At 44.7% G+C, this 25,460-nt stretch overlaps 1 protein-coding gene across 3 annotated transcripts in view; it reads left to right on the forward strand.

Moving 5' to 3' along the window:
• The window catches only part of stpg2 (sperm-tail PG-rich repeat containing 2), a 79,242-nt gene that overhangs the window by 13,493 nt on the left and 40,289 nt on the right, over nt 1–25,460 (forward strand). For all 3 annotated transcript variants that reach the window (XM_046348107.1, XM_046348108.1, XM_046348106.1), the window contains 4 exons: nt 3,506–3,613; nt 14,291–14,450; nt 15,038–15,195; nt 15,473–15,565. In XM_046348107.1, the coding sequence (XP_046204063.1) occupies nt 3,506–3,613; nt 14,291–14,450; nt 15,038–15,195; nt 15,473–15,565 (519 nt within the window). The remainder of the gene's footprint in view (nt 1–3,505; nt 3,614–14,290; nt 14,451–15,037; nt 15,196–15,472; nt 15,566–25,460) is intronic.

Genomic DNA, 25,460 nt, shown 5'->3' on the forward strand with positions numbered 1-25,460 from the left:
CTAACCACTAGACTACCCTGCCGCCTCTACACTCTAACCACTAGACTACCCTGCCGCCTCTACACTCTAACCACTAGGCTACCCTGCCGCCTCTACACTCTAACCACTAGGCTACCCTGCCGCCTCTACACTCTAACCACTAGACTACCCTGCCGCCTCTACACTCTAACCACTAGGCTACCCTGCCGCCCCAAATGGCAACCAGTTTATAGTCTCACTAATGACCAGAGCCCACAGGACCCAAACACAGCAGGCTGTAGGATTGGATGTGCTGGCTGGAGGTATTCTGCTGTGGAACGTAGGCAGTGACAGTCTTTAGTTGACCTCTAAAGAGTTGGCAGCAGACTTCTAGAAACAGAAGCTGCACGCACAGCGACCACATTCATTCTTCCAGACGTCATTATTCCCCACCGCTTCCAATGTGTTTGCCCACCAAAGAGGTGTGTGTGTGTTTATATGTGTGTGTGTGTGTGTGTGCCTGTGTGTGTGTGTTTATATGTGTGTGTGTGTGTGTATGTGTTTATATGTGTGTGTGTGCTCGCTTAGTGTACAAATGTTCCTCTGAGTGCGTGTTTGCTTACTTTGTGTGCAGCTTGGTTTCTCAGTGTGTGTGTTTATATGTGTGTGTGTGTGTGTGTTTATGTGTGTGTGTGTGTGTGTGTGTGTGTGTGTGTGTGTGTGTGTGTGTGTGTGTGTGTGTGTGTGTGTGTGTGTGTGTGTGTGTGTGTGTGTGTGTGTGTGTGTGTGTGTGTGTGTTTATATGTCTGGGTGTGTCCATGTATCTAACATCAGTCTTGTGACTAATGGTCTCTACATCATGTAGCAGTGTGGAGGACATGTGGGACTCTAATGGTCTCTACATCATGTAGCAGTGTAGAGGACATGTGGGACTCTAATGGGCTCTACATCATGTAGCAGTGTAGAGGACATGTGGGACTCTAATGGTCTCTACATCATGTAGCAGTGTGGAGGACATGTGGGACTCTAATGGGCTCTACATCATGTAGCAGTGTGGAGGACATGTGGGACTCTAATGGGCTCTACATCATGTAGCAGTGTAGAGGACATGTGGGACTCTAATGGCCGTTACATCATGTAGCAGTGTAGAGGACATGTGGGACTCTAATGGTCTCTACATCATGTAGCAGTGTAGAGGACATGTGGGACTCTAATGGTCTCTAAATCATGTAGCAGTGTAGAGGACATGTGGGACTCTAATGGTCTCTACATCATGTAGCAGTGTAGAGGACATGTGGGACTCTAATGGTCTCTACATCATGTAGCAGTGTAGAGGACATGTGGGACTCTAATGGTCTCTATATCATGTAGCAGTGTAGAGGACATGTGGGACTCTAATGGCCGTTACATCATGTAGCAGTGTAGAGGACATGTGGGACTCTAATGGTCTCTACATCATGTAGCAGTGTAGAGGACATGTGGGACTCTAATGGTCTCTACATCATGTAGCAGTGTGGAGGACATGTGGGACTCTAATGGTCTCTACATCATGTAGCAGTGTAGAGGACATGTGGGACTCTAATGGTCTCTACATCATGTAGCAGTGTAGAGGACACGTGGGACTCTAATGGTCTCTACATCATGTAGCAGTGTAGAGGACATGTGGGACTCTAATGGTCTCTACATCATGTAGCAGTGTAGAGGACATGTGGGACTCTAATGGCCGTTACATCATGTAGCAGTGTGGAGGACATGTGCGACTCTAATGGCCGTTACATCATGTAGCAGTGTAGAGGACATGTGGGACTCTAATGGTCTCTACATCATGTAGCAGTGTAGAGGACATGTGGGACATGGCTCCTGGGGAGGGTGAAAGGGCCAATATGGGGTCATCCTAATGGCCCACTCCACTCCCCTCACTGCAACCCAGGCATGCATCCCAAATGGCATCTTATTCTCTAGATAGTGCACCAGGCCCTGGTCAATAGTAGTAAAAAGGGAATACCCTACCATTTGGGATGCAGCGCTACTAATGTCCAATCAGAGGTAGGTTATTCATCTTCTGACATCCCTCGCTCAGGCTCTATCTCTGCCCGCTCGGAATGTTCATCGTCATAATTGATTCTTCTACTTTTCTCTGCTCTGCAGTCCTCACCTCTGCAGTCCTCACCTCTGCAGTCCTCACCTCTGCAGTCCTCACCTCTGCAGTCCTCACCTCTGCAGTCCTCACCTCTGTAGTCCTCACCTCTGCAGTCCTCACCGCTGTAGTCCTCACCTCTGCAGTCCTCACCTCTGCAGTCCTCACCTCTGGGGTCCTCACCTCTGTCCTCACCCCTGCAGTCCTCACTTCTGTCCTCAGTCCCCTGTAGTCCTCACCCCTGCAGTCCTCACCTCTGCAGTCCTCACCTCTGGGGTCCTCACCTCTGCAGTCCTCACCCCTGTAGTCCTCACCCCTGCAGTCCTCACCTCTGCAGTCCTCACCTCTGCAGTCCTCACCTCTGCAGTCCTCACCTCTGCAGTCCTCACCTCTGCAGTCCTCACCTTTGCAGTCCTCACCGCTGCAGTCCTCACTTCTGCAGTCCTCACCCCTGTAGTCCTCACCCCTGTAGTCCTCACCTCTGCAGTCCTCACCTCTGCAGTCCTCACCTCTGCAGTCCTCACCTCTGTAGTCCTCACCTCTGTAGTCCTCACCTCTGCAGTCCTCACCTCTGCAGTCCTCACCTCTGTAGTCCTCACCTCTGCAGTCCTCACCTCTGCAGTCCTCACCTCTGCAGTCCTCACCTCTGTAGTCCTCACCTCTGTAGTCCTCACCTCTGCAGTCCTCACCTCTGCAGTCCTCACCTCTGTAGTCCTCACCTCTGCAGTCCTCACCTCTGCAGTCCTCACCTTTGCAGTCCTCACCTTTGCAGTCCTCACCTCTGTAGTCCTCACCTCTGTAGTCCTCACCTCTGCAGTCCTCACCTCTGCAGTCCTCACCAAGCTGCTCTATCCTCCTCTCTCCCTCTTGGGATAAACCAATAACTCAATTCAATTCAAGGGGCTTTATTGTCATGGGAAACACATGTTAACATTGCCAAAGCAAGTGGAGTAGATAATATACAAAAGTGAAATAAACAATACAAAATGAACAGGAAACATTACACTCACAGAAGTTCCAAAGGAATAAAGACATTACAAATGTCAGATGATGTATATATACATTGCTGTAATGATGTACAAATAGTTAAAGTACAAAAGGGAAAATAAACATAAATATGGGTTGTATTTACAATGGTGTTTGTTCTTCACTGGTTGCCCTTGTGGCAACAGGTCACAAATCTTGCAGCTGTGATGGCACACTGTGGTATTTCACCCAATAGATATGGGAGTTTATCTCTCTCTCTCTCTCTGTCTCTCTGTCTCTCTGTCTCTCTGTCTCTGTCTCTCTGTCTCTCTGTCTCTCTCTGTCTCTGTGTATCTGTCTCTCTGTCTCTCTCTGTCTCTCTGTCTCTCTCTGTCTCTGTGTATCTCTCTCTGTCTCTGTCTCTCTGTCTCTGTCTGTCTGTAGGGAGTGCCAGGTCCAGGCCAGTACCACATCAGGAGTCAGTTTGAGAAGCCGAACAGCCCGTACAGCAATCTACCTGTCTTCAGCCCTCCTTTCCTCTCTCAGGCGCAGGTACAGTAAATACAACATACCATCCTGAATCACAACACACCATCCTGAAAAACAGCACACTATCCTGAAAAACAGCACACTATCCTGAAAAACAGCACACCATCCTGAAAAACAGCACACCATCCTGAATCACAACAGACTATACTGAAACACAACAGACCATCCTGAACACAGACCATCCTGAACACAACAGACCATCCTGAATCACAACAGACCATCCTGAACACAACAGACCATCCTGAATCACAACAGACCATCCTGAATCACAACAGACCATCCTGAACACAGACCATCCTGAACACAACAGACCATCCTGAACACAACAGACCATCCTGAACACAACAGACCATCCTGAACACAACAGACCATCCTGAATCACAACAGACCATCCTGAATCGCAACAGACCATCCTGAATTCCTCCGTCCCCCATCTCCTGTCGATCCTCCAGGAGGCACAGAAACGGCCATTCACCTTCCTCATTGGTAGTTCCATGGTGAGGCACATCTCGGTTTCTGGAGCAAAAACCCTGTGCTACCCCGGAGGCTATGCTGAAGGATATCACAGGGTTTATTCAGTGTGTCCAGCCAAGGGCTGCTGCTGCGTAGTGGGATTAAATGATATCACAGGCTTTATTCCATGTGTCCAGCCAAGGGCTGCTGCTGCGTAGTGGGATTAAATGATATCACAGGCTTTATTCCATGTGTCCAGCCAAGGGCTGCTGCTGCGTAGTGGGATTAAATTATATCACAGGCTCTATTCCATGTGTCCAGCCAAGGGCTGCTGCTGCGTAGTGGGATTAAATGATATCACAGGCTTTATTCCATGTGTCCAGCCAAGGGCTGCTGCTGCGTAGTGGGATTAAATTATATCACAGGCTTTATTCCATGTGTCCAGCCAAGGGCTGCTGCTGCTGCGTAGTGCATGTGGGATTAAATTATATCACAGGCTCTATTCCGTGTGTCCAGCCAAGGGCTGCTGCTGCGTAGTGGGATTAAATGATATCAAAAGGGTAAATCAGAGAAAATGAAACAGGATTTTATTGAGCTGATCAACACCCTGAAAGGCTCAGGAAAAGCAGCTGATTATCTCTGGCTCCATGCCGTCGCTGGGTGGTGGCTGTGAAATGTTCAGCGGGAATCTTAGCTCTTCATATCTGGTTTAAACACTACCGCCACTCTGTTGGCACAACTGTTATTAACAATTTCGACACTTTTTGGAAACAAAAGATGCTCTACAAAGATGATGGACACAAACCATCTAGGAGTCTGGACCCTCTCTTCACATTTCTCGGCTGCGTTAAGATATTGACTCAGAGGCAGACCAAGCCCCGTTTCGGTAATACCTCCCATCCTCTCTAAGCGTTATCGTCGTACTGTTGTCTGTACTGCCATGGGGTGTTGTCAGTTGTAATCTTGTACCAATCAATTTTAACTCCACTCTTAGATCTGCTATTGTTAGCTCAAAAGAGATGCCCACTGTGTTCTGCTCACCCAGTACTATTAGTTGAAATGTGAATTCCATAAACTTGAACAGCCCCTCATTTTTCAAATCACGTAGAGAACTTTGGCTGTTGCACGATGGCAACCAAACCCCATGTAAGTCAGTTTATAACATTCCATCATTGTTTACTCCGAGAGGTCCTCATATTGAAATAGGCTGAGGTCTCAGGCCCTATGGTGCCAATCTTCTACTCTTTCCTCTACTACTAATAGGGATAGACCAAATGGTGCAGTCCTAGGCAATCTTATAGCCATACCAACTATATCAATATCAGCCATCAGACAGGGCCTGAAACCACCGATTGAACGTAGCTTGTTTGAGTTGGAGACTCCATGTGAATAAAATATTTGTAAAAGGACTTGGGTTGATGCATCTGAACATTAGGAGCTTACATCCTAAACTGGATTACATCAAGATTATGGCGATACAGATGTGTCCGGACATTCTGGTATTGGCTGATACTTAGATCTCTGGGGACATTCTGGTATTGGCTGATACTTAGATCTCTGGGGACATTCTGGTATTGGCTGATACTTAGATCTCTGGGGACATTCTGGTATTGGCTGATACTTAGATCTCTGGGAACATTCTGGTATTGGCTGATACTTAGATCTCTGGGGACATTCTGGTATTGGCTGATACTTAGATCTCTGGGAACATTCTGGTATTGGCTGATAGTTAGATCTCTGGGGACATTCTGGTATTGGCTGATACTTAGATCTCTGGGAACATTCTGGTATTGGCTGATACTTAGATCTCTGGGGACATTCTGGTATTGGCTGATATTTAGATTTCTAGGAACATTCTGGTATTGGCTGATACTTAAATCTCTGGGAACATTCTGGTATTGGCTGATATTTAGATTTCTGGGAACATTCTGCTATTGGCTGATACTTAGATCTCTGGGAACATTCTGGTATTGGCTGATACTTAAATCTCTGGGAACATTCTGGTATTGGCTGATATTTAGATTTCTGGGAACATTCTGGTATTGGCTGATACTTAGATCTCTGGGGACATTCTGGTATTGGCTGATACTTAAATCTCTGGGGACATTCTGGTATTGGCTGATACTTAGATCTCTGGGAACATTCTGGTATTGGCTGATATTTAGATCTCTGGGGACATTCTGGTATTGGCTGATACTTAGATCTCTGGGGACATTCTGGTATTGGCTGATACTTAGATCTCTGGGGACATTCTGGTATTGGCTGATACTTAGATCTCTGGGGACATTCTGGTATTGGCTGATACTTAGATCTCTGGGAACATTCTGGTATTGGCTGATACTTAGATCTCTGGGGACATTCTGGTATTGGCTGATACTTAGATCTCTGGGAACATTCTGGTATTGGCTGATAGTTAGATCTCTGGGGACATTCTGGTATTGGCTGATACTTAGATCTCTGGGAACATTCTGGTATTGGCTGATATTTAGATTTCTGGGAACATTCTGGTATTGGCTGATACTTAAATCTCTGGGAACATTCTGGTATTGGCTGATACTTAAATCTCTGGGAACATTCTGGTATTAATATTGGGGGTTGTGATGTGTTCAGTGCTGACAGACAGGGTAGAGGTGTTGGAGTGGCCATTCTTATTGGAAATTATTTATCTGTCTCTTTGTTTGAGGTCAAATGTATCCATAACTGCTATAAGGGTGTTATCTTCCTCCGTCAGCTAACCTTTGTGCACTCGAGGAGTTAATTAGTTTGGTGTCTTCTTTTACTAAATCATAATATATTAAATTATGATTGGGAAATGCAGGCTTCAGACAATCAAAAATAAATGTGTAATGATCTAAACCTAACCCAGCTGATGACTACGCCTTCACGGCCCAACCCTAAATATCCTTCAAGGTCAGCTTTGATTGATCTTATCTTAACTTAAATATGTTTCTACTGGTGTCTTTGCCCAGGATATTAGTGACCATTGCCCAGTTGTTTGTGTTAGAAATGTGAGAATACACCATTTCTAAACCTCGTGTCGTCACGAAGAGGAACTTTAAAAAGTTCAGCAAAAATGTATTTTTAACATGATCTTTATTTTAGTGACCTTGACTGTATTTCACAGGACCTGATTTAGCTTTCAGACTATTGTGGATAATCATGCTCCCTTCAAAGAATTAAGGTGTAAAGGTAGAATGTATGTACACATGACTGTAAGTCGCTTTGGATAAAAGCGTCTGCTAAATGGCATATATTATTATTATTATTAGATAGAATGCCTGGTACACTCTGGAATTATCAGAAGTCACTCATTAAAAGAGATCACGCTTGTGTCAAGGCCAGGAACACAGGGCTTAGGCCTGGACTGGCAAGCTTTTAAGCAACTGAGGAATCACTGTGTAAGACAAATCAGAAAGGCTAAATCTGGTTATTATGTAACCTCTCTTTCTCATTGTAATGGGAACCCTGCTAAATTCTGGATAACTGTCAAATCCCTGAAGGGTTCTACTTCCTCTTCTCTGCCACAACAAATTAATTCAGACACTGGCCTCATTGTGGGAAAAAATGCCATTATTAATGCATTTAATCATAATTTTATTTCAGCGGGCTCTCTCTTTGCAATAACTTCTAAGCTTATTCACAATGATACTGGGCTGGATGCTGATAGGGAGAAACTTGTTGAATGATCAGAGAAATGATAGTCAAAGCTTTTCTTTTAGGTTATTTACAGAAAAATATGTCCTGAATGCTTTGCTAGCAATAAACAACAAGAAATCCACAGAGGGCCGACCAATTGGATCCTGGTCTTCTTAAGTGTGCAGAGCCCATCATTGTTGGCTCAATAACCCACATTAGTTATTTATCATTGTTATCAGGAAATATTCCTAAATTATGTAAATCAGCTCTTGTGCTGCCACTTCATAAGGACGGGGATAGTAGAGATCTTAATTATTATCGACCCATTTCAAGGCTTCTTTGTCTAGCTAAGATTCTAGAATCCTTGGTAAATGTACAACTTTGCTCTTTTTTTATCTGAGAAATGTATTTAGAATGTAAACCAATCAGGGTTTAGTCCTGGACATAGCACTATTACAGCTACCACTTTAGTAGTTAATGATCTTGTCAAAGCTTTACACACTAAAATGAAATGTGCTGTTTTGTTTGTGGACCAGTCAACACTCTTGATCACGCTATTTTATTGCCTACGTTGTCCTCGATAGGCCTGAGCTCTGACGCCTGTTGATGGTTTCATGATTATCTTAGTGACAGAACTCAGATTATTTTAGTGACAGAACTCAGATTATTTTAGTGGCAAACTCAGATTATTTTAGTGACAGAACTCAGATTATTTTAGTGACAGAACTCAGATTATTTTAGTGACAGAACTCAGATTATTTTAGTGACAGAACTCAGATTATTTTAGTGACAGAACTCAGATTATTTTAGTGACAGTTTACAGTATTGATTTTTCTGGTGCTGTTCGGGGCAGTTTAAAGTATTGATTGTTCTGGTGCTGTTCGGGGCAGTTTAATGTATTGATTGTTGTCGTTCGGGGCAGTTTAATGTATTGATTGTTCTGGTGTCGTTCGGGGCAGTTTAAAGTATTGATTGTTGTCGTTCGGGGCAGTTTAAAGTATTGATTGTTCTGGTGCTGTTCGGGGCAGTTTAAAGTATTGATTGTTCTGGTGTCGTTCGGGGCAGTTTAAAGTATTGATTGTTGTCGTTCGGGGCAGTTTAAAGTATTGATTGTTCTGGTGCTGTTCGGGGCAGTTTAAAGTATTGATTGTTCTGGTGCTGTTCGGGGCAGTTTAAAGTATTGATTGTTCAGGTGCTGTTCGGGGCAGTTTAATGTATTGATTGTTCTGGTGCTGTTCGGGGCAGTTTAAAGTATTGATTGTTCTGGTGTCGTTCGGGGCAGTTTAAAGTATTGATTGTTCTGGTGTCGTTCGGGGCAGTTTAAAGTATTGATTGTTGTCGTTTGGGGCAGTTTAAAGTATTGATTGTTGTCATTCGGGGCAGTTTAAAGTATTGATTGTTCCGGTGTCGTTCGGGGCAGTTTAAAGTATTGATTGTTCTGGTGTCGTTCGGGACAGTTTAAAGTATTGATTGTTGTCGTTCGGGGCAGTTTAAAGTATTGATTGTTGTCATTCGGGGCAGTTTAAAGTATTGATTGTTGTCATTCGGGGCAGTTTAAAGTATTGATTGTTGTCGTTCGGGGGAGTTTAAAGTATTGATTGTTGTCGTTCGGGGCAGTTTAAAGTATTGATTGTTGTCGTTCGGGGCAGTTTAAAGTATTGATTGTTGTCGTTCGGGGCAGTTTAAAGTATTGATTGTTGTCGTTCGGGGCAGTTTAAAGTATTGATTGGGGAATTATTTGTGGGTGAATGTTACTCTTTTTCTGGGTGATTTGTGATGTTTTATTTGTGCTTCCCATCACTGTGTTTTTGTATTTTAATATATATGAGAATTAGTAACAGTAAAAAATGTGTACCTACCTACTCATTCAAAGGTTTTTCTTTATTTTTACTATTTTCTACATTGTAGAATAATAGTGAAGACATCAAAACTATGAAATAACACATATGGAATCATGTAGGAACCAAAAGCGTGTTAAACAAATCAAAATCTATTTTAGATTCAGGTGACTAACTCATGAAGCTGTTTGAGAAAATGCAAAGCTGTCATTGAAGAATCTCAAATCTATTTCCATTTGTTTACACTTTTTTGGTTACTACATGATTCCATATGTGTTATTTCATAGTTTTATTCAATTAATTTATATTTTTACTTAACTAGGCACGTCAGTTAAGAACAAATTCTTATTTTCAATGACGGCCGAGGAACAGTGGGTTAACTGCCTTGTTCAGGAGCAGAACGACAGCTCTGGGATTTGATCCTGTTTTGATTTGAACCTGCAACCTTTCGGTTACAAGTCCAATGCTCTAACCACTAGACTACCTGCCACCCGTTTTGATGTCTTCACTAATATTCTACAATATAGTAAAAATAAGGAAAACTCCTTGAATGAGTAGGTGTGTCCAAACTTTTGACTGGTACTGTATATACTGTGTAATATGTGTGTATTTATGTTGTATAGTGCAGGGCACATTTGGAAAAGAAACCTAGGTCTCAATATGTCTTCCCTGTTAAACATTTAAATATAAATATACTTATTTTGACCAGGGTCTGGTCTAAAATAGTGCATTATATAGGGAATAGGGTGCCATTTGGGATTTAGACCTCAGATTAATTCCTGGATTAGGAGGAGCTCAGATTGCTACAGCATTTCAGCAGAACTCTTTTTGCGTCATGTGGATAGCTAGACGCAAAGAAACTCCTGACAGATGTCTTAATTAACACTCTCTCAGCCTCCACACACACACACACGTGCACGCACACACGCACGCACACATGCACACGCACGCACGCACGCACGCACGCACGCACGCACGCACGCACACACACACACACACACACACACACACACACACACACACACACACACACACACACACACACACACACACACACACACACACACACACACACACACACACATCTCCCCAATAGACATTCCACTGGGGTACAAATCAGCGCCATCTGCATATAAAACACATCTATAGTTTCTGATGAGAGAGACAGGTTGGAGTTGACAGACAGTCTTCTTTCTGGACTCTACAGATCAGGTGTAAGGGGGAGTTAGGCGAGTTAGTGTGAGTTAACGGGAGTTAGTGAGAATTAATTGGAGCTAATACAGATTAGTTAGCGGGAGTTAGCGGCTCTGACCTGGTTTCTCTGGCCCCACACTGCGTCAGCATACCGCTCTGCCCTGTGAAGTCGTGTCTCTAGGTCTCTCAGCTAGCACGCTCTGCCTCTGTGATCCTCGTCTCTCCAGCTCCGCGCCACCCACGCCATCTGACACTCTTATCCAGAAGAAGGAAGGGGAATGAGAGGAGCAGCTGGAGCCCACCCTCTCATCTCTCCTCTCCTCTGCTCTCCTCTCATCTCTCCTCTCCTCTCCTCTCCTCTGCTCTCCTCTGCTCTCCTCTCCTCTCATCTCCTCTCCTCTGCTCTCCTCTCATCTCCTCTCCTCTCCTCTCCTCTCCTCTCCTCACCTCTCCTCTCCTCTCCTCTCCTCACCTCTCCTCTCCTCATCTCACCTCAGGAGCCCTGTATTGGTACTGTAGACCTCAGCCTCAGTTTCCCCACATGAGTTAATGTAGCACTTTATACAATCTGGCATATTCAGCCTTGCTTGTGTCCTGACTGAACCCTCCCTCCCCCTCACCCCCCTCCCTCCCCCTATCTGGTGTATGTGACAATAAAACATTATTATTGTTTTTTTATACACATGCACTCTTTATAATCGACGCCCTCTTTCCGTCTATCACCTTCTATAAATGGGAATGTACGAATGGATCGGCAGTGTTTGGTGTGGAAGGAAGGCCTCCTCAACAACTGATCTAAGCTAGCCATGTAGAAGTGTTCTCTAGAGGAAGGCCTCCTCAACAACTGATCTAACCTACATTTACATTTAAGTCATTTAGCAGACGCTCTTATCCAGAGCGACTTACAAATTGGTGCATTCACCTTATGACATCCAGTGGAACAGCCACTTTACAATAGTGCATCTAAATATTTTAAGGGGGGTGAGAAGGATTACTTTATCCTATCCTAGGTATTCCTTAAAGAGGTGGGGTTTCAGGTGTCTCCGGAAGGTGGTGATTGACTCCGCTGTCCTGGCGTCGTGAGGGAGTTTGTTCCACCATTGGGGAGCCAGAGCAGCGAACAGTTTTGACTGGGCTGAGCGGGAACTGTACTTCCTCAGTGGTAGGGAGGCGAGCAAGCCAGAGGTGGATGAACGCAGTGCCCTTATTTGGGTGTAGGGCCTGATCAGAGCCTGGAGGTACTGAGGTGCCGTTCCCCTCACAGCTCCGTAGGCAAGCACCATGGTCTTGTAGCGGATGCGAGCTTCAACTGGAAGCCAGTGGAGAGAGCGGAGGAGCGGGGTGACGTGAGAGAACTTGGGAAGGTTGAACACTAGACGGGCTGCGGCGTTCTGGATGAGTTGTAGGGGTTTAATGGCACAGGCAGGGAGCCCAGCCAACAGCGAGTTGCAGTAATCCAGACGGGAGATGACAAGTGCCTGGATTAGGACCTGCGCCGCTTCCTGTGTGAGGCAGGGTCGTACTCTGCGGATGTTGTAGAGCATGAACCTACAGGAACGGGCCACCGCCTTGATGTTAGTTGAGAACGACAGGGTATTGTCCAGGATCACGCCAAGATTCTTAGCGCTCTGGGAGGAGGACACAATGGAGTTGTCAACCGTGATGGCGAGATCATGGAACGGGCAGTCCTTCCCCGGGAGGAAGAGCAGCTCCGTCTTGCCGAAGTTCAGCTTGAGGTGGTGATCCGTCATCCACACTGATATGTCTGCCAGACATGCAGAGATGCGATTCGCCACCTGGTCATCAGAAGGGGGAAAGGAGAAGATTAATTGTGTGTCGTCTGCATAGCAATGATAGGAGAGACCATGTGAGGTTATGACAGAGCCAAGTGACTTGGTGTATAGCGAGAATAGGAGAGGGCCTAGAACAGAGCCCTGGGGGACACCAGTGGTGAGAGCGCGTGGTGAGGAGACAGATTCTCGCCACGCCACCTGGTAGGAGCGACCTGTCAGGTAGGACGCAATCCAAGCGTGGGCCGCGCCGGAGATGCCCAACTCGGAGAGGGTGGAGAGGAGGATCTGATGGTTCACAGAATCGAAGGCAGCCGATAGGTCTAGAAGGATGAGAGCAGAGGAGAGAGAGTTAGCTTTAGCGGTGCGGAGCGCCTCCGTGATACAGAGAAGAGCAGTCTCAGTTGAATGACTAGTCTTGAAACCTGACTGATTTGGATCAAGAAGGTCATTCTGAGAGAGATAGCGGGAGAGCTGACCAAGGACGGCACGTTCAAGAGTTTTGGAGAGAAAAGAAATAAGGGATACTGGTCTGTAGTTGTTGACAACCTAGCCATGTAGAAGTGTTCGCTAGAGGAAGGCCTCCTCGACAACTGATCTAACCTAGCCATGTAGAAGTGTTCGCTAGAGGAAGGCCTCCTCGACAACTGATCTAACCTAGCCATGTAGAAGTGTTCTCTAGAGGAAGGCCTCCTCAACAACTGATCTAACCTAGCCATGTAGAAGTGTTCTCTAGAGGAAGGCCTCCTCAACAACTGATCTAACCTAGCCATGTAGAAGTGTTCTCTAGAGGAAGGCCTCCTCAACAACTGATCTAACCTAGCCATGTAGAAGTGTTCTCTAGAGGAAGGCCTCCTCAACAACTGATCTAACCTAGCCATGTAGAAGTGTTCTCTAGAGGAAGGCCTCCTCAACAACTGATCTAACCTAGCCATGTAGAAGTGTTCTCTAGAGGAAGGCCTCCTCAACAACTGATCTAACCTAGCCATGTAGAAGTGTTCGCTAGAGGAAGGCCTCCTCAACAACTGATCTAACCTAGCCATGTAGAAGTGTTCGCTAGAGGAAGGGGGAGTGTCCTCCGTTAGTGGGGAGACCGGGCTTCTCAGTCTAGAACACCTGCAGTTTTCAACGCCAAATCATCCTCCAAGGCTGAGGAGTGAGAGAGAAATGAAGTCTGTTAAACAAGTGGACCTTCATGTCTATAAGAATGTTACTTCCTCACCATGACCCTTGGTCTGTTTTCCTCGTCTTTCTATTCTGATCTGTAGTCAGGCGTGTAGCTACGGTAGATAGCAGATAATGATTTGTAGTCAGGCGTGTAGCTACGGTAGATAGCAGATGATGATCTGTAGTCAGGCGTGTAGCTACGGTAGATAGCAGATGATGATCTGTAGTCAGGCGTGTAGCTACGGTAGATAGCAGATAATGATTTGTAGTCCTTCTGTAGCTCACTTGGTAGAGCATGGCGCTTCTAACGCCAGGGTAGTGGGTTAGATTCCCGGGACCACCCATACGTAGAATGTATGTACACATGACTGTAAGTCGCTTTGGATAAAAGCGTCTGCTAAATGGCATATATTATTATATTATTATTATTATTATTTAGTCAGGCGTGTAGCAGAGAGCATTGTAGACAGGGCACCCGTCTGTTTGTGCCCTCATGCCTCTCCTTTTCATGCCAAACATGAAGAAATCTGAAACATACCGATACCCAGGATAGCAGCATTGTGAGTGGATGACATGTCTGTCTGTCTGTCCCTCCCTCTCAGCGGTTCAGTCCTGTGAAGGAACTGGCTCCTCCTGTAGGTATGTACAATGACCCGCGCTGTGCTCTGGAGATCCTCAAGAAGACCACTGGAATGCAGAGAAATCCCTTTGGTCTGACTGCTGTTCGGTTCCTCCCTGACAGCCGGAAACAGTCCACTCCAGGTGTGTGTGTGTGTGTGTGTGTGTGTGTGTGTGTGTGTGTGTGTGTGTGTGTGTGTGTGTGTGTGTGTGTGTGTGTGTGTGTGTGTGTGTGTGTGTGTGTGTGTGTGTGTGTGTGTGTGTGTGTGTGTGTGTGTGTGTGTGTGTGTGTGTGTGTGTGTGTGTTTGTGTATAATATATATCCACAACACACTCTGTATCCCCCACACCTCTCAAACACTCCCAGTTACTCACATTGCTGACCCAGTGTGTGTTTATGTACTTAACGGCCGGGCAGATGTTTTATGGCTGATACACGGTGGCAGTACATCATCTGGAAATACTGCCATTTGACAAGTGCATAAATGCCCAGCATAGATAGATGGCTGAAGGTAGTTTCAGTGATGACTGAAACGTCAGTCCGTGTGAAGTAGAGCTTTTATGTATTGTAGTGTTAGTGTGTGTACAGGGAGAGATTTAATGTATCAAGGTAGGCTGCTGGGTAATCGAACAGTCATTCCCCCACATTTATCCATTTACTGCCTCTCTCTTACACACACATCAACACAGTCCCCACCCCCACCTGTGTTAATGCTCTGCTCCCACCTCAGGTCCTGGTGCCTATAATATGTTTGAATATGGCCTGGCCCAGGACAGCATAAAAAAGGCTTACCTAGAGAGTACCAGGAAGGGAGGCTTCGGCTCGACAGCCCAACGCAGTCTCGTGTTCCACAAAAATGAAGAGGTCCCTGGGCCTGGCCAGTACAAGGTAGGACTTGCTCTCAGCACTGCTAGAAAGACAAGTCCATGATCTGATCTGTAGTGTGGTAGAACCATGGGGATTATTACAGAGCTCAGCAAAAACTCTCATCTCCCGTGTGTGTGTGTGTGTGTGTGTGTGTGTGTGTGTGTGTGTGTGTGTGTGTGTGTGTGTGTGTGTGTGTGTGTGTGTGTGTGTGTGTGTGTGTGTGTGTGTGTGTGTGTGTGTGTGTGTGTGTGTGTGTGTGTGTGTGTGTGTGTGTGTGTGTGTGTGTGTGTGTGTCTAGGTGGAGAAGAAGACAGAGGAGCTGTACAAGAAGCAGCACACAGCAGCATTCAAGTCGGCCACAGAACGACTGGCCATATCCCTGGTGGCTAAAGTAAGACTATTGGGCATTGATTCATCACACACACACACACACCACTAGCATGGACTCAGCATGCATCATGCTGTGATACAGCTGTTTAGAACAGGCATCAAGGCAGCATGTGAACTAAGGAGAGTATCAACAACATACAGTCTGAAAGCTTTCACAATAGATACTCCACCTGCCCTCAGAACGGCATTCTCTAGTCTGCAAGGAAGTATCAATTATAAATGGCCAACCTGTAAACACACACACACACACACACACACACACACACACACACACACACACACACACACACACACACACACACACACACACACACACACACACACACACACACACACACACACACACACACACACACACACACACACACACACACACACACACACATTGTCAGAGAACATCCGTGATTATTAATGAGACTGGGTATTTTTCCTGTTTACCATTTCTGTCCCCCTGCTGTTTTCACACACACACACACACACACACACACACACACACACACACACACACACACACACACACACACACACACACACACACACACACACACACACACACACACACACACACACACACACACACACACACACACACACACATTCGCTGAAGGTCTGAGGCTCTGTGTGTGTGTGTGTGTGTGTGTGTGTGTGTGTGTGTGTGTGTGTGTGTGTGTGTGTGTGTGTGTGTGTGTGTGTGTGTGTGTGTGTGTGTGTGTGTGTGTGTGTGTGTGTGTGTGTGTGTGTGTGTGTGTGTGTGTGTGCAGCAGTTCAGTGGGAGTAATAAGCCTGGGTTTAAGCTGTCCTCTAAATAGTGCATCTCAGCTGGCAGCATTTGTCCCAGGTTGTCCTGAGCACGCTACTCCCTCTGTCAACACTTACAATTTATTCCACGCACAACACCGTCCCCATCTCCCCCATATTGATCAATTCCGGACCATCATAAAACTAGACGTGTAATTAATTTCTCTCCCAGCAAGTTGCTTCTCTTATTAATCACCTTTAACAGCTGTATGTTGTGTCTCAAATGACACCCTTTTCCCTGTGTAGTGCACTACTTTAGACCAGAATCCTATGGCACCCTATTCCCTCTGTAGTGCACTATGGCACCCTATTCCCTGTGTAGTGCACTACTTTAGACCAGAACCCTATGGCACCCTATTCCCTGTGTAGTGCACTATGGCACCCTATTCCCCGTGTAGTGCACTACTTTAGACCAGAACCCTATGGCACCCTATTCCCTGTGTAGTGCACTACTTTTGACTTTGACCAGACACTAGGATGCTACTTGTGATGCCTTCATTAACATAGCAGCCTAGCATAGCAGGGGAAGGGGGGGGGTGTGCTAATGGTACTGAAGTGCACTGACAGAGGAAGAATGTTTTGGGCCCGTTTGTAGTTTGATAGGAACGCTTGTTGTGTGGTTTGTTGGGGTTTCTAGGTCGAGACAAGAGTCAGAAGTATGCATATCATCACAAAGGCAAAATCTAAGATGTACAGAACTGGATCCAATACTATTTGAAAACTTTTCAAATACTTTGAACATTTTCCAGCTTCTCTGGAGTGCTACATGGGCGGGGTTTCCTTTTTGGGACTATTCTATTGGTAATTAAGCCATGCAAGCTCAATAAAGCACATATAAAGAATTTTAAATAATTTCAAATAGTATTTGAACACAGGTCTTAAGCTGTGTGGGTGAATAATATGAAGGAAGGTGTGTCAGTCAGGGGCATTTTGAGCTTGGTCAATTGGTGAATGGTGGAAGGTGAACCATACCATACTAACAAAGACCCTGTTTGACAGAACAGCATTTACTGTGATATGTGTCAGGATTTGGCCAGGGTTGTTCCAGTTTTTGGTCACTAGATGCCCCCATTGTGCCTTTTGACCTTTTGTTTTCCCTTGATCCCCATTATTATTTGCACCTGTGCCTCGTTTCCCCTGATTGTATTTAAACCCTTTGTTTTACTCAGTTCTTTGCTCTGTGTTTGTATGTTAGCACCCAACCCTAGTACTCTGCGAGCTCTTGTTGATCCCGGTGGACTCTCTTGTGGAGTTCTGTTTTTTGTTCTTGTTTGTTTGTTTTAAAGTATCTTTTGAGGCTTTTTTGTGCTATACCTTCCACCTTGTGGATTTACCTTTTTGTCTTGGAGGATTACCTTTGTTCTTGTGGAATTCCTTTTGAGGTTGTGGAGTTACATCTTTTCCTGAAGAACTTCACTTTTTACTTCATTAAATACACCGTCTCAAGTACTGCTGTGTCTGCCTCATCTTCTGGGTTCTGCTGACTATTCGTGGCTCAGTTGGTTTAGTGACTGTTTCTAACTCCGGAGACCCGGGTTCGTAACCAGGTCCTGACAATATGAGTCTTATACAAATGTGCAATAAAATGAATTTTGGCTACAGATGCAGATGGATAGAAACGCTCAAAGGCATTATGACCACAGTGGCGGTCAGTGCCGTTTATTAAGAGGAGGGAGTACGATTTTGTATTTTTTTTTGAGCATGGCCTTATTTCTATTACAGCATATTGGATGACTGTCATTCATATTCCATTTACCCAGTTTAATGTAACAGCGATAGGTTTAGGCGACTACATGATACTATCATTTTCCCAATACTATTATGAGGTTGCTACAACCTAGCCTACGAATGAAAGTTTACAACGTATGTACACACAGGTGGAGAGACACATTTGAGGTGACAGACAGTGACATTCAATACCGCCTTGCACACTGTTGCCTGCATCTAGCTGATCTAGGGTGTAATCAATAGTCCAACAGTTGCAAACGAGAGTTTCTATTGGACAAATTCAGGTATGTTTATCCCCGTTTTGTTTGTTTCCATTTAAGAAACGTTTTTCAACAGAATCGGTGGGATGAATACACCCCATATCACACGTAAACACAGTTCACTCTCATAACAGCCACGTTGTATTCCTTCTCTTCCCTTCGCTTGTGGACTTCAATGTACAACACATCAGCTGTATGTGACCAGGCGAAAAAAAACACTACAAACAGCCTACATCGTTGTCACCATATTAGCTAAAGTAACATCATATTCAGCATAGCTAATAGTAAACCCGCTACAATCATGCAGTAATGTTAGTGTACAGTCAGTAAGCAGTTACATCGGCGGGCCCCACGACAATGAATTAGTAATACCAAAAACTTACCTTGACTTGGAAGAATTACAGGGTTGTGTTGGAAAGTCATAGCCAGCTAGCTAACATAGCATCCCTCTGTTATAGCCAGCTAGCTAACATAGCATCCCTCTGTTATAGCCAGCTAGCTAACATAGCATCCCCTTGTTATAGCCAGCTAGCTAACATAGAATCCCTCTGTTATAGCCAGCTAGCTAACATAGCATCCCTCTGTTATAGCCAGCTAGCTAACATAGCATCCCCTTGTTATAGCCAGCTAGCTAACATAGAATCCCTCTGTTATAGCCAGCTAGCTAACATAGCATCCCTCTGTTATAGCCAGCTAGCTAACATAGCATCCCTCTGTTATAGCCAGCTAGCTAACATAGCATCCCTCAGTTATAGCCAGCAAGCTAACATAACATCCCCTTGTTATAGCCAGCAAGCTAACATAGCATCCCTCTGTTATAGCCAGCTAGCTAACATAGCATCCCTCTGTTATAGCCAGCAAGCTAACATAACATCCCCTTGTTATAGCCAGCAAGCTAACATGGCATCACTCTGTTATAGCCAGCTAGCTAACATAGCATCCCTCTGTTATAGCCAGCTAGCTAACATAGCATCCCTCTGTTATAGCCAGCAATCTAACTTAACATCCCCTTGTTATAGCCAGCAAGCTAACATAGCATCCCTCTGTTATAGCCAGCTAGCTAACATAGCATCCCTCTGTTATAGCCAGCAAGCTAACATAGCATCCCTCTGTTATAGCCAGCTAGCTAACATAGCATCCCTCTGTTATAGCCAGCTAGCTAACATAGCATCCCCCTGTTATAGCCAGCAATCTAACTTAACATCCCCTTGTTATAGCCAGCAAGCTAACATATCATCTCTCTGTTATAGCCAGCTAGCTAACATAGCATCGCTCTGTTATAGCCAGCAAGCTAACATAGCATCCCTCTGTTATAGCCAGCTAGCTAACATAGCATCCCTCTGTTATAGCCAACTAGCTAACATAGCATCCCCTTGTTATAGCCAGCTAGCTAACATAGGATCCCTCTGTTTGAGCAGGGTGTTTCAGTAGACTAAACTAGATAGCTGCATTTGCTAGCTAAGTGAAACTGAAAGTGGAAAAAAATGACAATCTCTCTCTATTTCTCTGTTGCTTCTTCTTCATTTTAGAAGAAATTAATTAGTTCAAAACTGTTCAACTATTGTCTTTCTCTCTCTTTGAGTCAACTACTCACCACATTTTATACACTACAGTGTTAGCTAGCTAGTACTAGATTCATTCTCTGATCCTTTGATTGGGTGGAAAACATGTCAGTCATGCTGCAGTAACTCTTATAGGCTGGAGGACATCCTCTGGAAGTTGTGATAATTACTGTGTAAGTCTATGGAAGGGGGTGAGAACCATGAGCCTCCTAGGTTTTGTATTGAAGTCAATGTAACCAGAGGAGGACCGAAGCTAGCTGTGCTCCGGCTACACCATGGTGCTACTCCATATTTTGTTACGTTACAGCCTTATTCTTAAATGTATAAAAATCTACACACAGCACCCCATAATGACAAAGCAAAAATGTTTTTTGTTTGTTGAAATATCACATTTACATACATTTTCAGACCCTTTACTCAGTACTATGTAATAACACCTTTGGCAGCGATTACAGCCTCGAGTCTTCTTGGGTATGATGCTACAAGCTTGGCACACCTGTATCTGGGGAGTTTCTCCCATTCTTCTCTGCAGATCCTCTCAAGCTCTGTCAGGTTGGGTGGGGAGCGTCACTGCACAGCTATTTTCAGGTCTCTCCAGAGACGTTCAATCAGGTTCAAGTCCGGGCTCTGAGGTCCTGAGCGCTCTGGAGCAAGTTTTAATCAAGATCTCTCTATACTTTGCTCCGTTCATCTTTTCCTCGATTCGGACTAGTCTCCCAGTCCCTGTCGCTGAAAAACATCCCACAGCATGATGCTGCCTCCACCATGCTTCACCATCGGGATGGTGCCAGGTTTCCTCCAGATGTGATGCTTGGCATTCAGGCCAAAAGTTCTATCTTGGTTTCATTAGACAAAAGAATCTTGTTTCTCATGATCTGAGAGTCCCTTAGGTGCTTTTTGGCAAAGTCCAGACTGTCATGTGCCTTTTACTGATGAGTGGCTGCCACCTGGCCACTCTGCCATAAAGGCCTGATTGGTGTAGTGCTGCAGAGATGGTTGTCCTTCTGGAAGATTCTCCCATCTCCACAGAGGAACTCTGGAGCTCTGTCAGAGTCACCATCGGATTCTTGGTCACCTCCCTGACCAAGGCCCTTGTCCCCTGATTGCTCAGTTTGGCCTGGCGGCCAGCTCTAGGAGGAGGTTTGGTGGTTCAAAACTTATTCCATTTAAGAATGATAGGGCCACTGTGTTCTTGGGGCCTTCAATGGGGACCTTGGGGACCCAGATCTGTGCTTCGACGCAATCCTGTCTTGCTGCTCTACAGACAATTCCTTCGACCTCATGGCTTGTTTTTTTGCTCAGAGCTGCACTGTCAACGGTGGGACCTTATATAGACAGGTGTGTGCCTTTCCAAATCATGTCCAATCAGTTGAATTTACCACAGGTGGACACCAATCAAGGTATAGAGACATCTCATGGATGATCAATGGAAATAGGAGAGATCAATTTCGATTCTCATAGCAAAGGGTCTGAACTTATGTAAATAAGGTGGTTCTTTCATTCTTTTAAATCTTTACAAAATTAGCTAAATTAAATAAAAAAAATCTGCTTTTGATTTGTCATTGTGGAGTATTGTTTGAAGATTGAGGAAAGCATTTTAATTTAATCCATTTTAGAATAAGGCTGTAAAGTAACAAGATCTGTAAAAAGTGAAGGGGGCTGAATAATTTCAGTGTTTTGGTATTTTAGTAGTAAATCTCTTTCCCCTTAGTAGCAGTTCAACTCTACTATTGAAATCGTGATGTAGAGGCACCTTGAGAAGGTTCCTTTACGTCTTCTCAAGGAAGGAGTACGGTATGAAATCCACTCCCTTCTAGATGTGCTGGGTGGTACCATCTCAGGTGAGGAGTACAGTATGAAATCCACTCCCTTCTAGATGTGCTGGGTGGTACCATCTCAGGTGAGGAGTACAGTATGAAATCCACTCCCTTCTAGATGTGCTGGGTGGTACCATCTCAGGTGAGGAGTACAGTATGAAATCCACTCCCTTCTAGATGTGCTGGGTGGTAATCATCTCAGGTGAGGAGTACAGTATGAAATCCACTCCCTTCTAGATGTGCTGGGTGGTACCATCTCAGGTGAGGAGTACAGTATGAAATCCACTCCCTTCTAGATGTGCTGGGTGGTACCATCTCAGGTGAGGAGTACAGTATGAAATCCACTCCCTTCTAGATGTGCTGGGTGGTACCATCTCAGGTGAGGAGTACAGTATGAAATCCACTCCCTTCTAGATGTGCTGGGTGGTACCATCTCAGGTGAGGAGTACAGTATGAAATCCCCTTCTAGATGTGCTGGGTGGTACCATCTCAGGTGAGGAGTACAGTATGAAATCCACTCCCTTCCAGATGTGCTGGGTGGTACCATCTCAGGTGAGGAGTACAGTATGAAATCCACTCCCTTCTAGATGTGCTGGGTGGTACCATCTCAGGTGAGGAGTACAGTATGAAATCCACTCCCTTCTAGATGTGCTGGGTAGTAATCATCTCAGGTGAGGAGTACAGTATGAAATCCACTCCCTTCTAGATGTGCTGGGTGGTACCATCTCAGGTGAGGAGTACAGTATGAAATCCACTCCCTTCCAGATGTGCTGGGTGGTACCATCTCAGGTGAGGAGTACAGTATGAAATCCACTCCCTTCCAGATGTGCTGGGTGGTACCATCTCAGGTGAGGAGTACAGTATGAAATCCACTCCCTTCTAGATGTGCTGGGTGGTACCATCTCAGGTGAGGAGTACAGTATGAAATCCACTCCCTTCTAGATGTGCTGGGTGGTACCATCTCAGGTGAGGAGTACAGTATGAAATCCACTCCCTTCCAGATGTGCTGGGTGGTACCATCTCAGGTGAGGAGTACAGTATGAAATCCACTCCCTTCTAGATGTGCTGGGTGGTACCATCTCAGGTGAGGAGTACAGTATGAAATCCACTCCTCAAGGTTTACTATTAAAGCAGGTGACAGCACGCTCCAATTTATTTGGTGTGCCAATATATTTTGCATGCGGCTTCCTTGATGACATTACAAAGAATTCAAAAGGCAGTAAGGCACATTTCCACATATGTCCAAATTCAACATGTTTGCTTAGCGTTTTATCAGCCTGGTCTCATAGAGTAGCCGTAACATAGTAAACATACATCCGGGATACTCAGATTAGTATGATATGTTATGTTTGGTATGGTTATATAAGACAGATGGTCACTTTAGGCAAAAGCTAAAGTTGTGGGGTTGGGCGTATAACGTAAATGTCTAGCACCCTAAAGCTTGCGAGTTCGAATTTCATCACTGAAAACTTTTAGCATTTTAGTGAATTTAACAACTTTTCAACTACTTGAAACTACTTAGCATATTAGCTAACCCTAACCTTAACCCTTTAACCTATCTCCTAACCTTAACCCTAACCTTAACCCTAGCCTTAACCCTAACCTTAACCCTAACCTTAACCCTTAGCATATTAGCTAACCCTAACCTTAACCCTTTAACCTATCTCCTAACCTTAACCCTAACCTTAACCCTAACCTTAACCCTTTAACCTATCTCCTAAACTTAACCCTAACCTTAACCTTAACCTTAACCCTTTAACCTATCTCCTAAACTTAACCTTAACCTTAACCTTAACCTTAACCTTAACCCTTTAACCTATCTCCTAAACTTAACCTTAACCCTAACCTTAACCCTTTAACCTATCTCCTAAACTTAACCTTAACCTTAACCCTAACCTTAACCCTTTAACCTATCTCCTAACCTTAACCCTAACCTTAACCCTAACCTTAACCCTAACCTTAACCCTTTAACCTATCTCCTAAACTTAACCCTAACCTTAACCCTAACCTTAACCCTAACCTTAACCCTAACCTTAACCCTAACCTTAACCCTTTAACCTATCTCCTAACCTTAACCTTAACCTTAACCCTAACCTTAACCCTAACCTTAACCCTAACCTTAACCCTAACCTTAACCCTAACCTTAACCCTAACCTTAACCCTAACCTTAACCCTTTAACCTATCTCCTAACCTTAACCCTAACCTTAACCCTAGCCTAGCTAATGCTAGCCACCTAGCTAGAATTTGTAACATATCATAGGTTTTGCAAATTCTTAACATATTGTACTTTTGCATATATTTGTGAAATATTGTATGTTTAGGATTTATTTGTAATGTATAATATAATGTAACATATCATACGAAATGAGTGATGGACATTCACAAATGAGTACAGCCCCGACCGGGACGCAAACCCTGGTCCAGTGACTGTCAAGCCAAAGCCTTTACCAGGGGAGGCAGGTAGCCTAGTGGTTAGAACGTTGGGCCCGTAACGGAGAGGTTGCTAGATCGAATCCCTGAGCTGACAAGGTAAAAATCTGTCGTTCTGCACCTGAACAAGGCAGTTAACCCACTGTTCCTAGGCTGTCATTGTAAATAAGAATTTGTTCTTAACTGACTTGCCTAGTTAAATAAAGGTTAAATTAAAAACAATTACGCCAGGGAAAGGGTTAATGCAGTGTAACAGCCTTAAACTGTGCTTCTACACCTGCATTGCTTGCTGTTTGGGGTGTTAGGCTGGGTTTCTGTACAGCACTTTGAGATATTAGCTGATGTAAGAAGGGCTATATAAATACATTTGATTTGATTTAAACCAGCACCTAGTGAGCTCATCAAGAGGTTCGGACCTCTTGGCGTTAAGGTGTTGGCTTGATAGTCACTGGACCTGGGTTTGAGTCCCAGTTGGGGCTACCCCCCGATGGTTAAGGTGTTGGCTTGACAGTCACTGGACCTGGGTTTGAGTCCCGGTTGGTTAATGTGTTGGCTTGACAGTCACTGGACACGGGTTTGAGCTACAATATCCTTCCATGGTTGGTTTCATTGATTCTCCTCTTAAACTGTCCCAAATTGAAGACATTTTAGCTACAACTTCCTAGTCCGTTGGAGAGGATCAGCTTGAGCTAAGTGAGGTGTAGATTCACTGTATTCCCTGCAAAATAATCAGCTTTGTGTGATTCAGATTCACAGAGCTACGCCTTCTCTGGCTTAGGTTGATACCGCATCAAACACTCACGCACAACCAGACATTGATTGATTGACTGATTGGAGACAGCTTGTGTCAGTTATTAAAGAACATGTCCTACTATTTTCTACCTGCAGTAAACCTAGTGGATAATGCTGGAAACACCGGTCAAAGAAAAATCTCAACAAAAGCAACCCAAACAACTGGCCCTAAATGACAACTCATCTTCTGAATAAAGACATCACCCAGACGGTCACACATCAACAGTCATCCTACGGCGCCATTAGTTTGGGGACTAAAAACATTTAATATTCCATCAAACAACGTCATTTGCAAATGAAGGAGGATTTGATTCGATGACTATTTCTTTCCCATTGTCAGAGAACATCCGTGATTATTGACGAGACTGGGTATTTTTCCTGTGTACCATTTCTGTCCCCCTGCTGTTTTCTCCTACACACACACACACACACACACACACACACACACACACACACACACACACACACACACACACACACACACACACACACACACACACACACACAC

This window comes from Oncorhynchus gorbuscha, linkage group LG04 (genome assembly GCF_021184085.1).
Source record: "Oncorhynchus gorbuscha isolate QuinsamMale2020 ecotype Even-year linkage group LG04, OgorEven_v1.0, whole genome shotgun sequence".
NCBI lineage: Eukaryota > Metazoa > Chordata > Actinopteri > Salmoniformes > Salmonidae > Oncorhynchus > Oncorhynchus gorbuscha.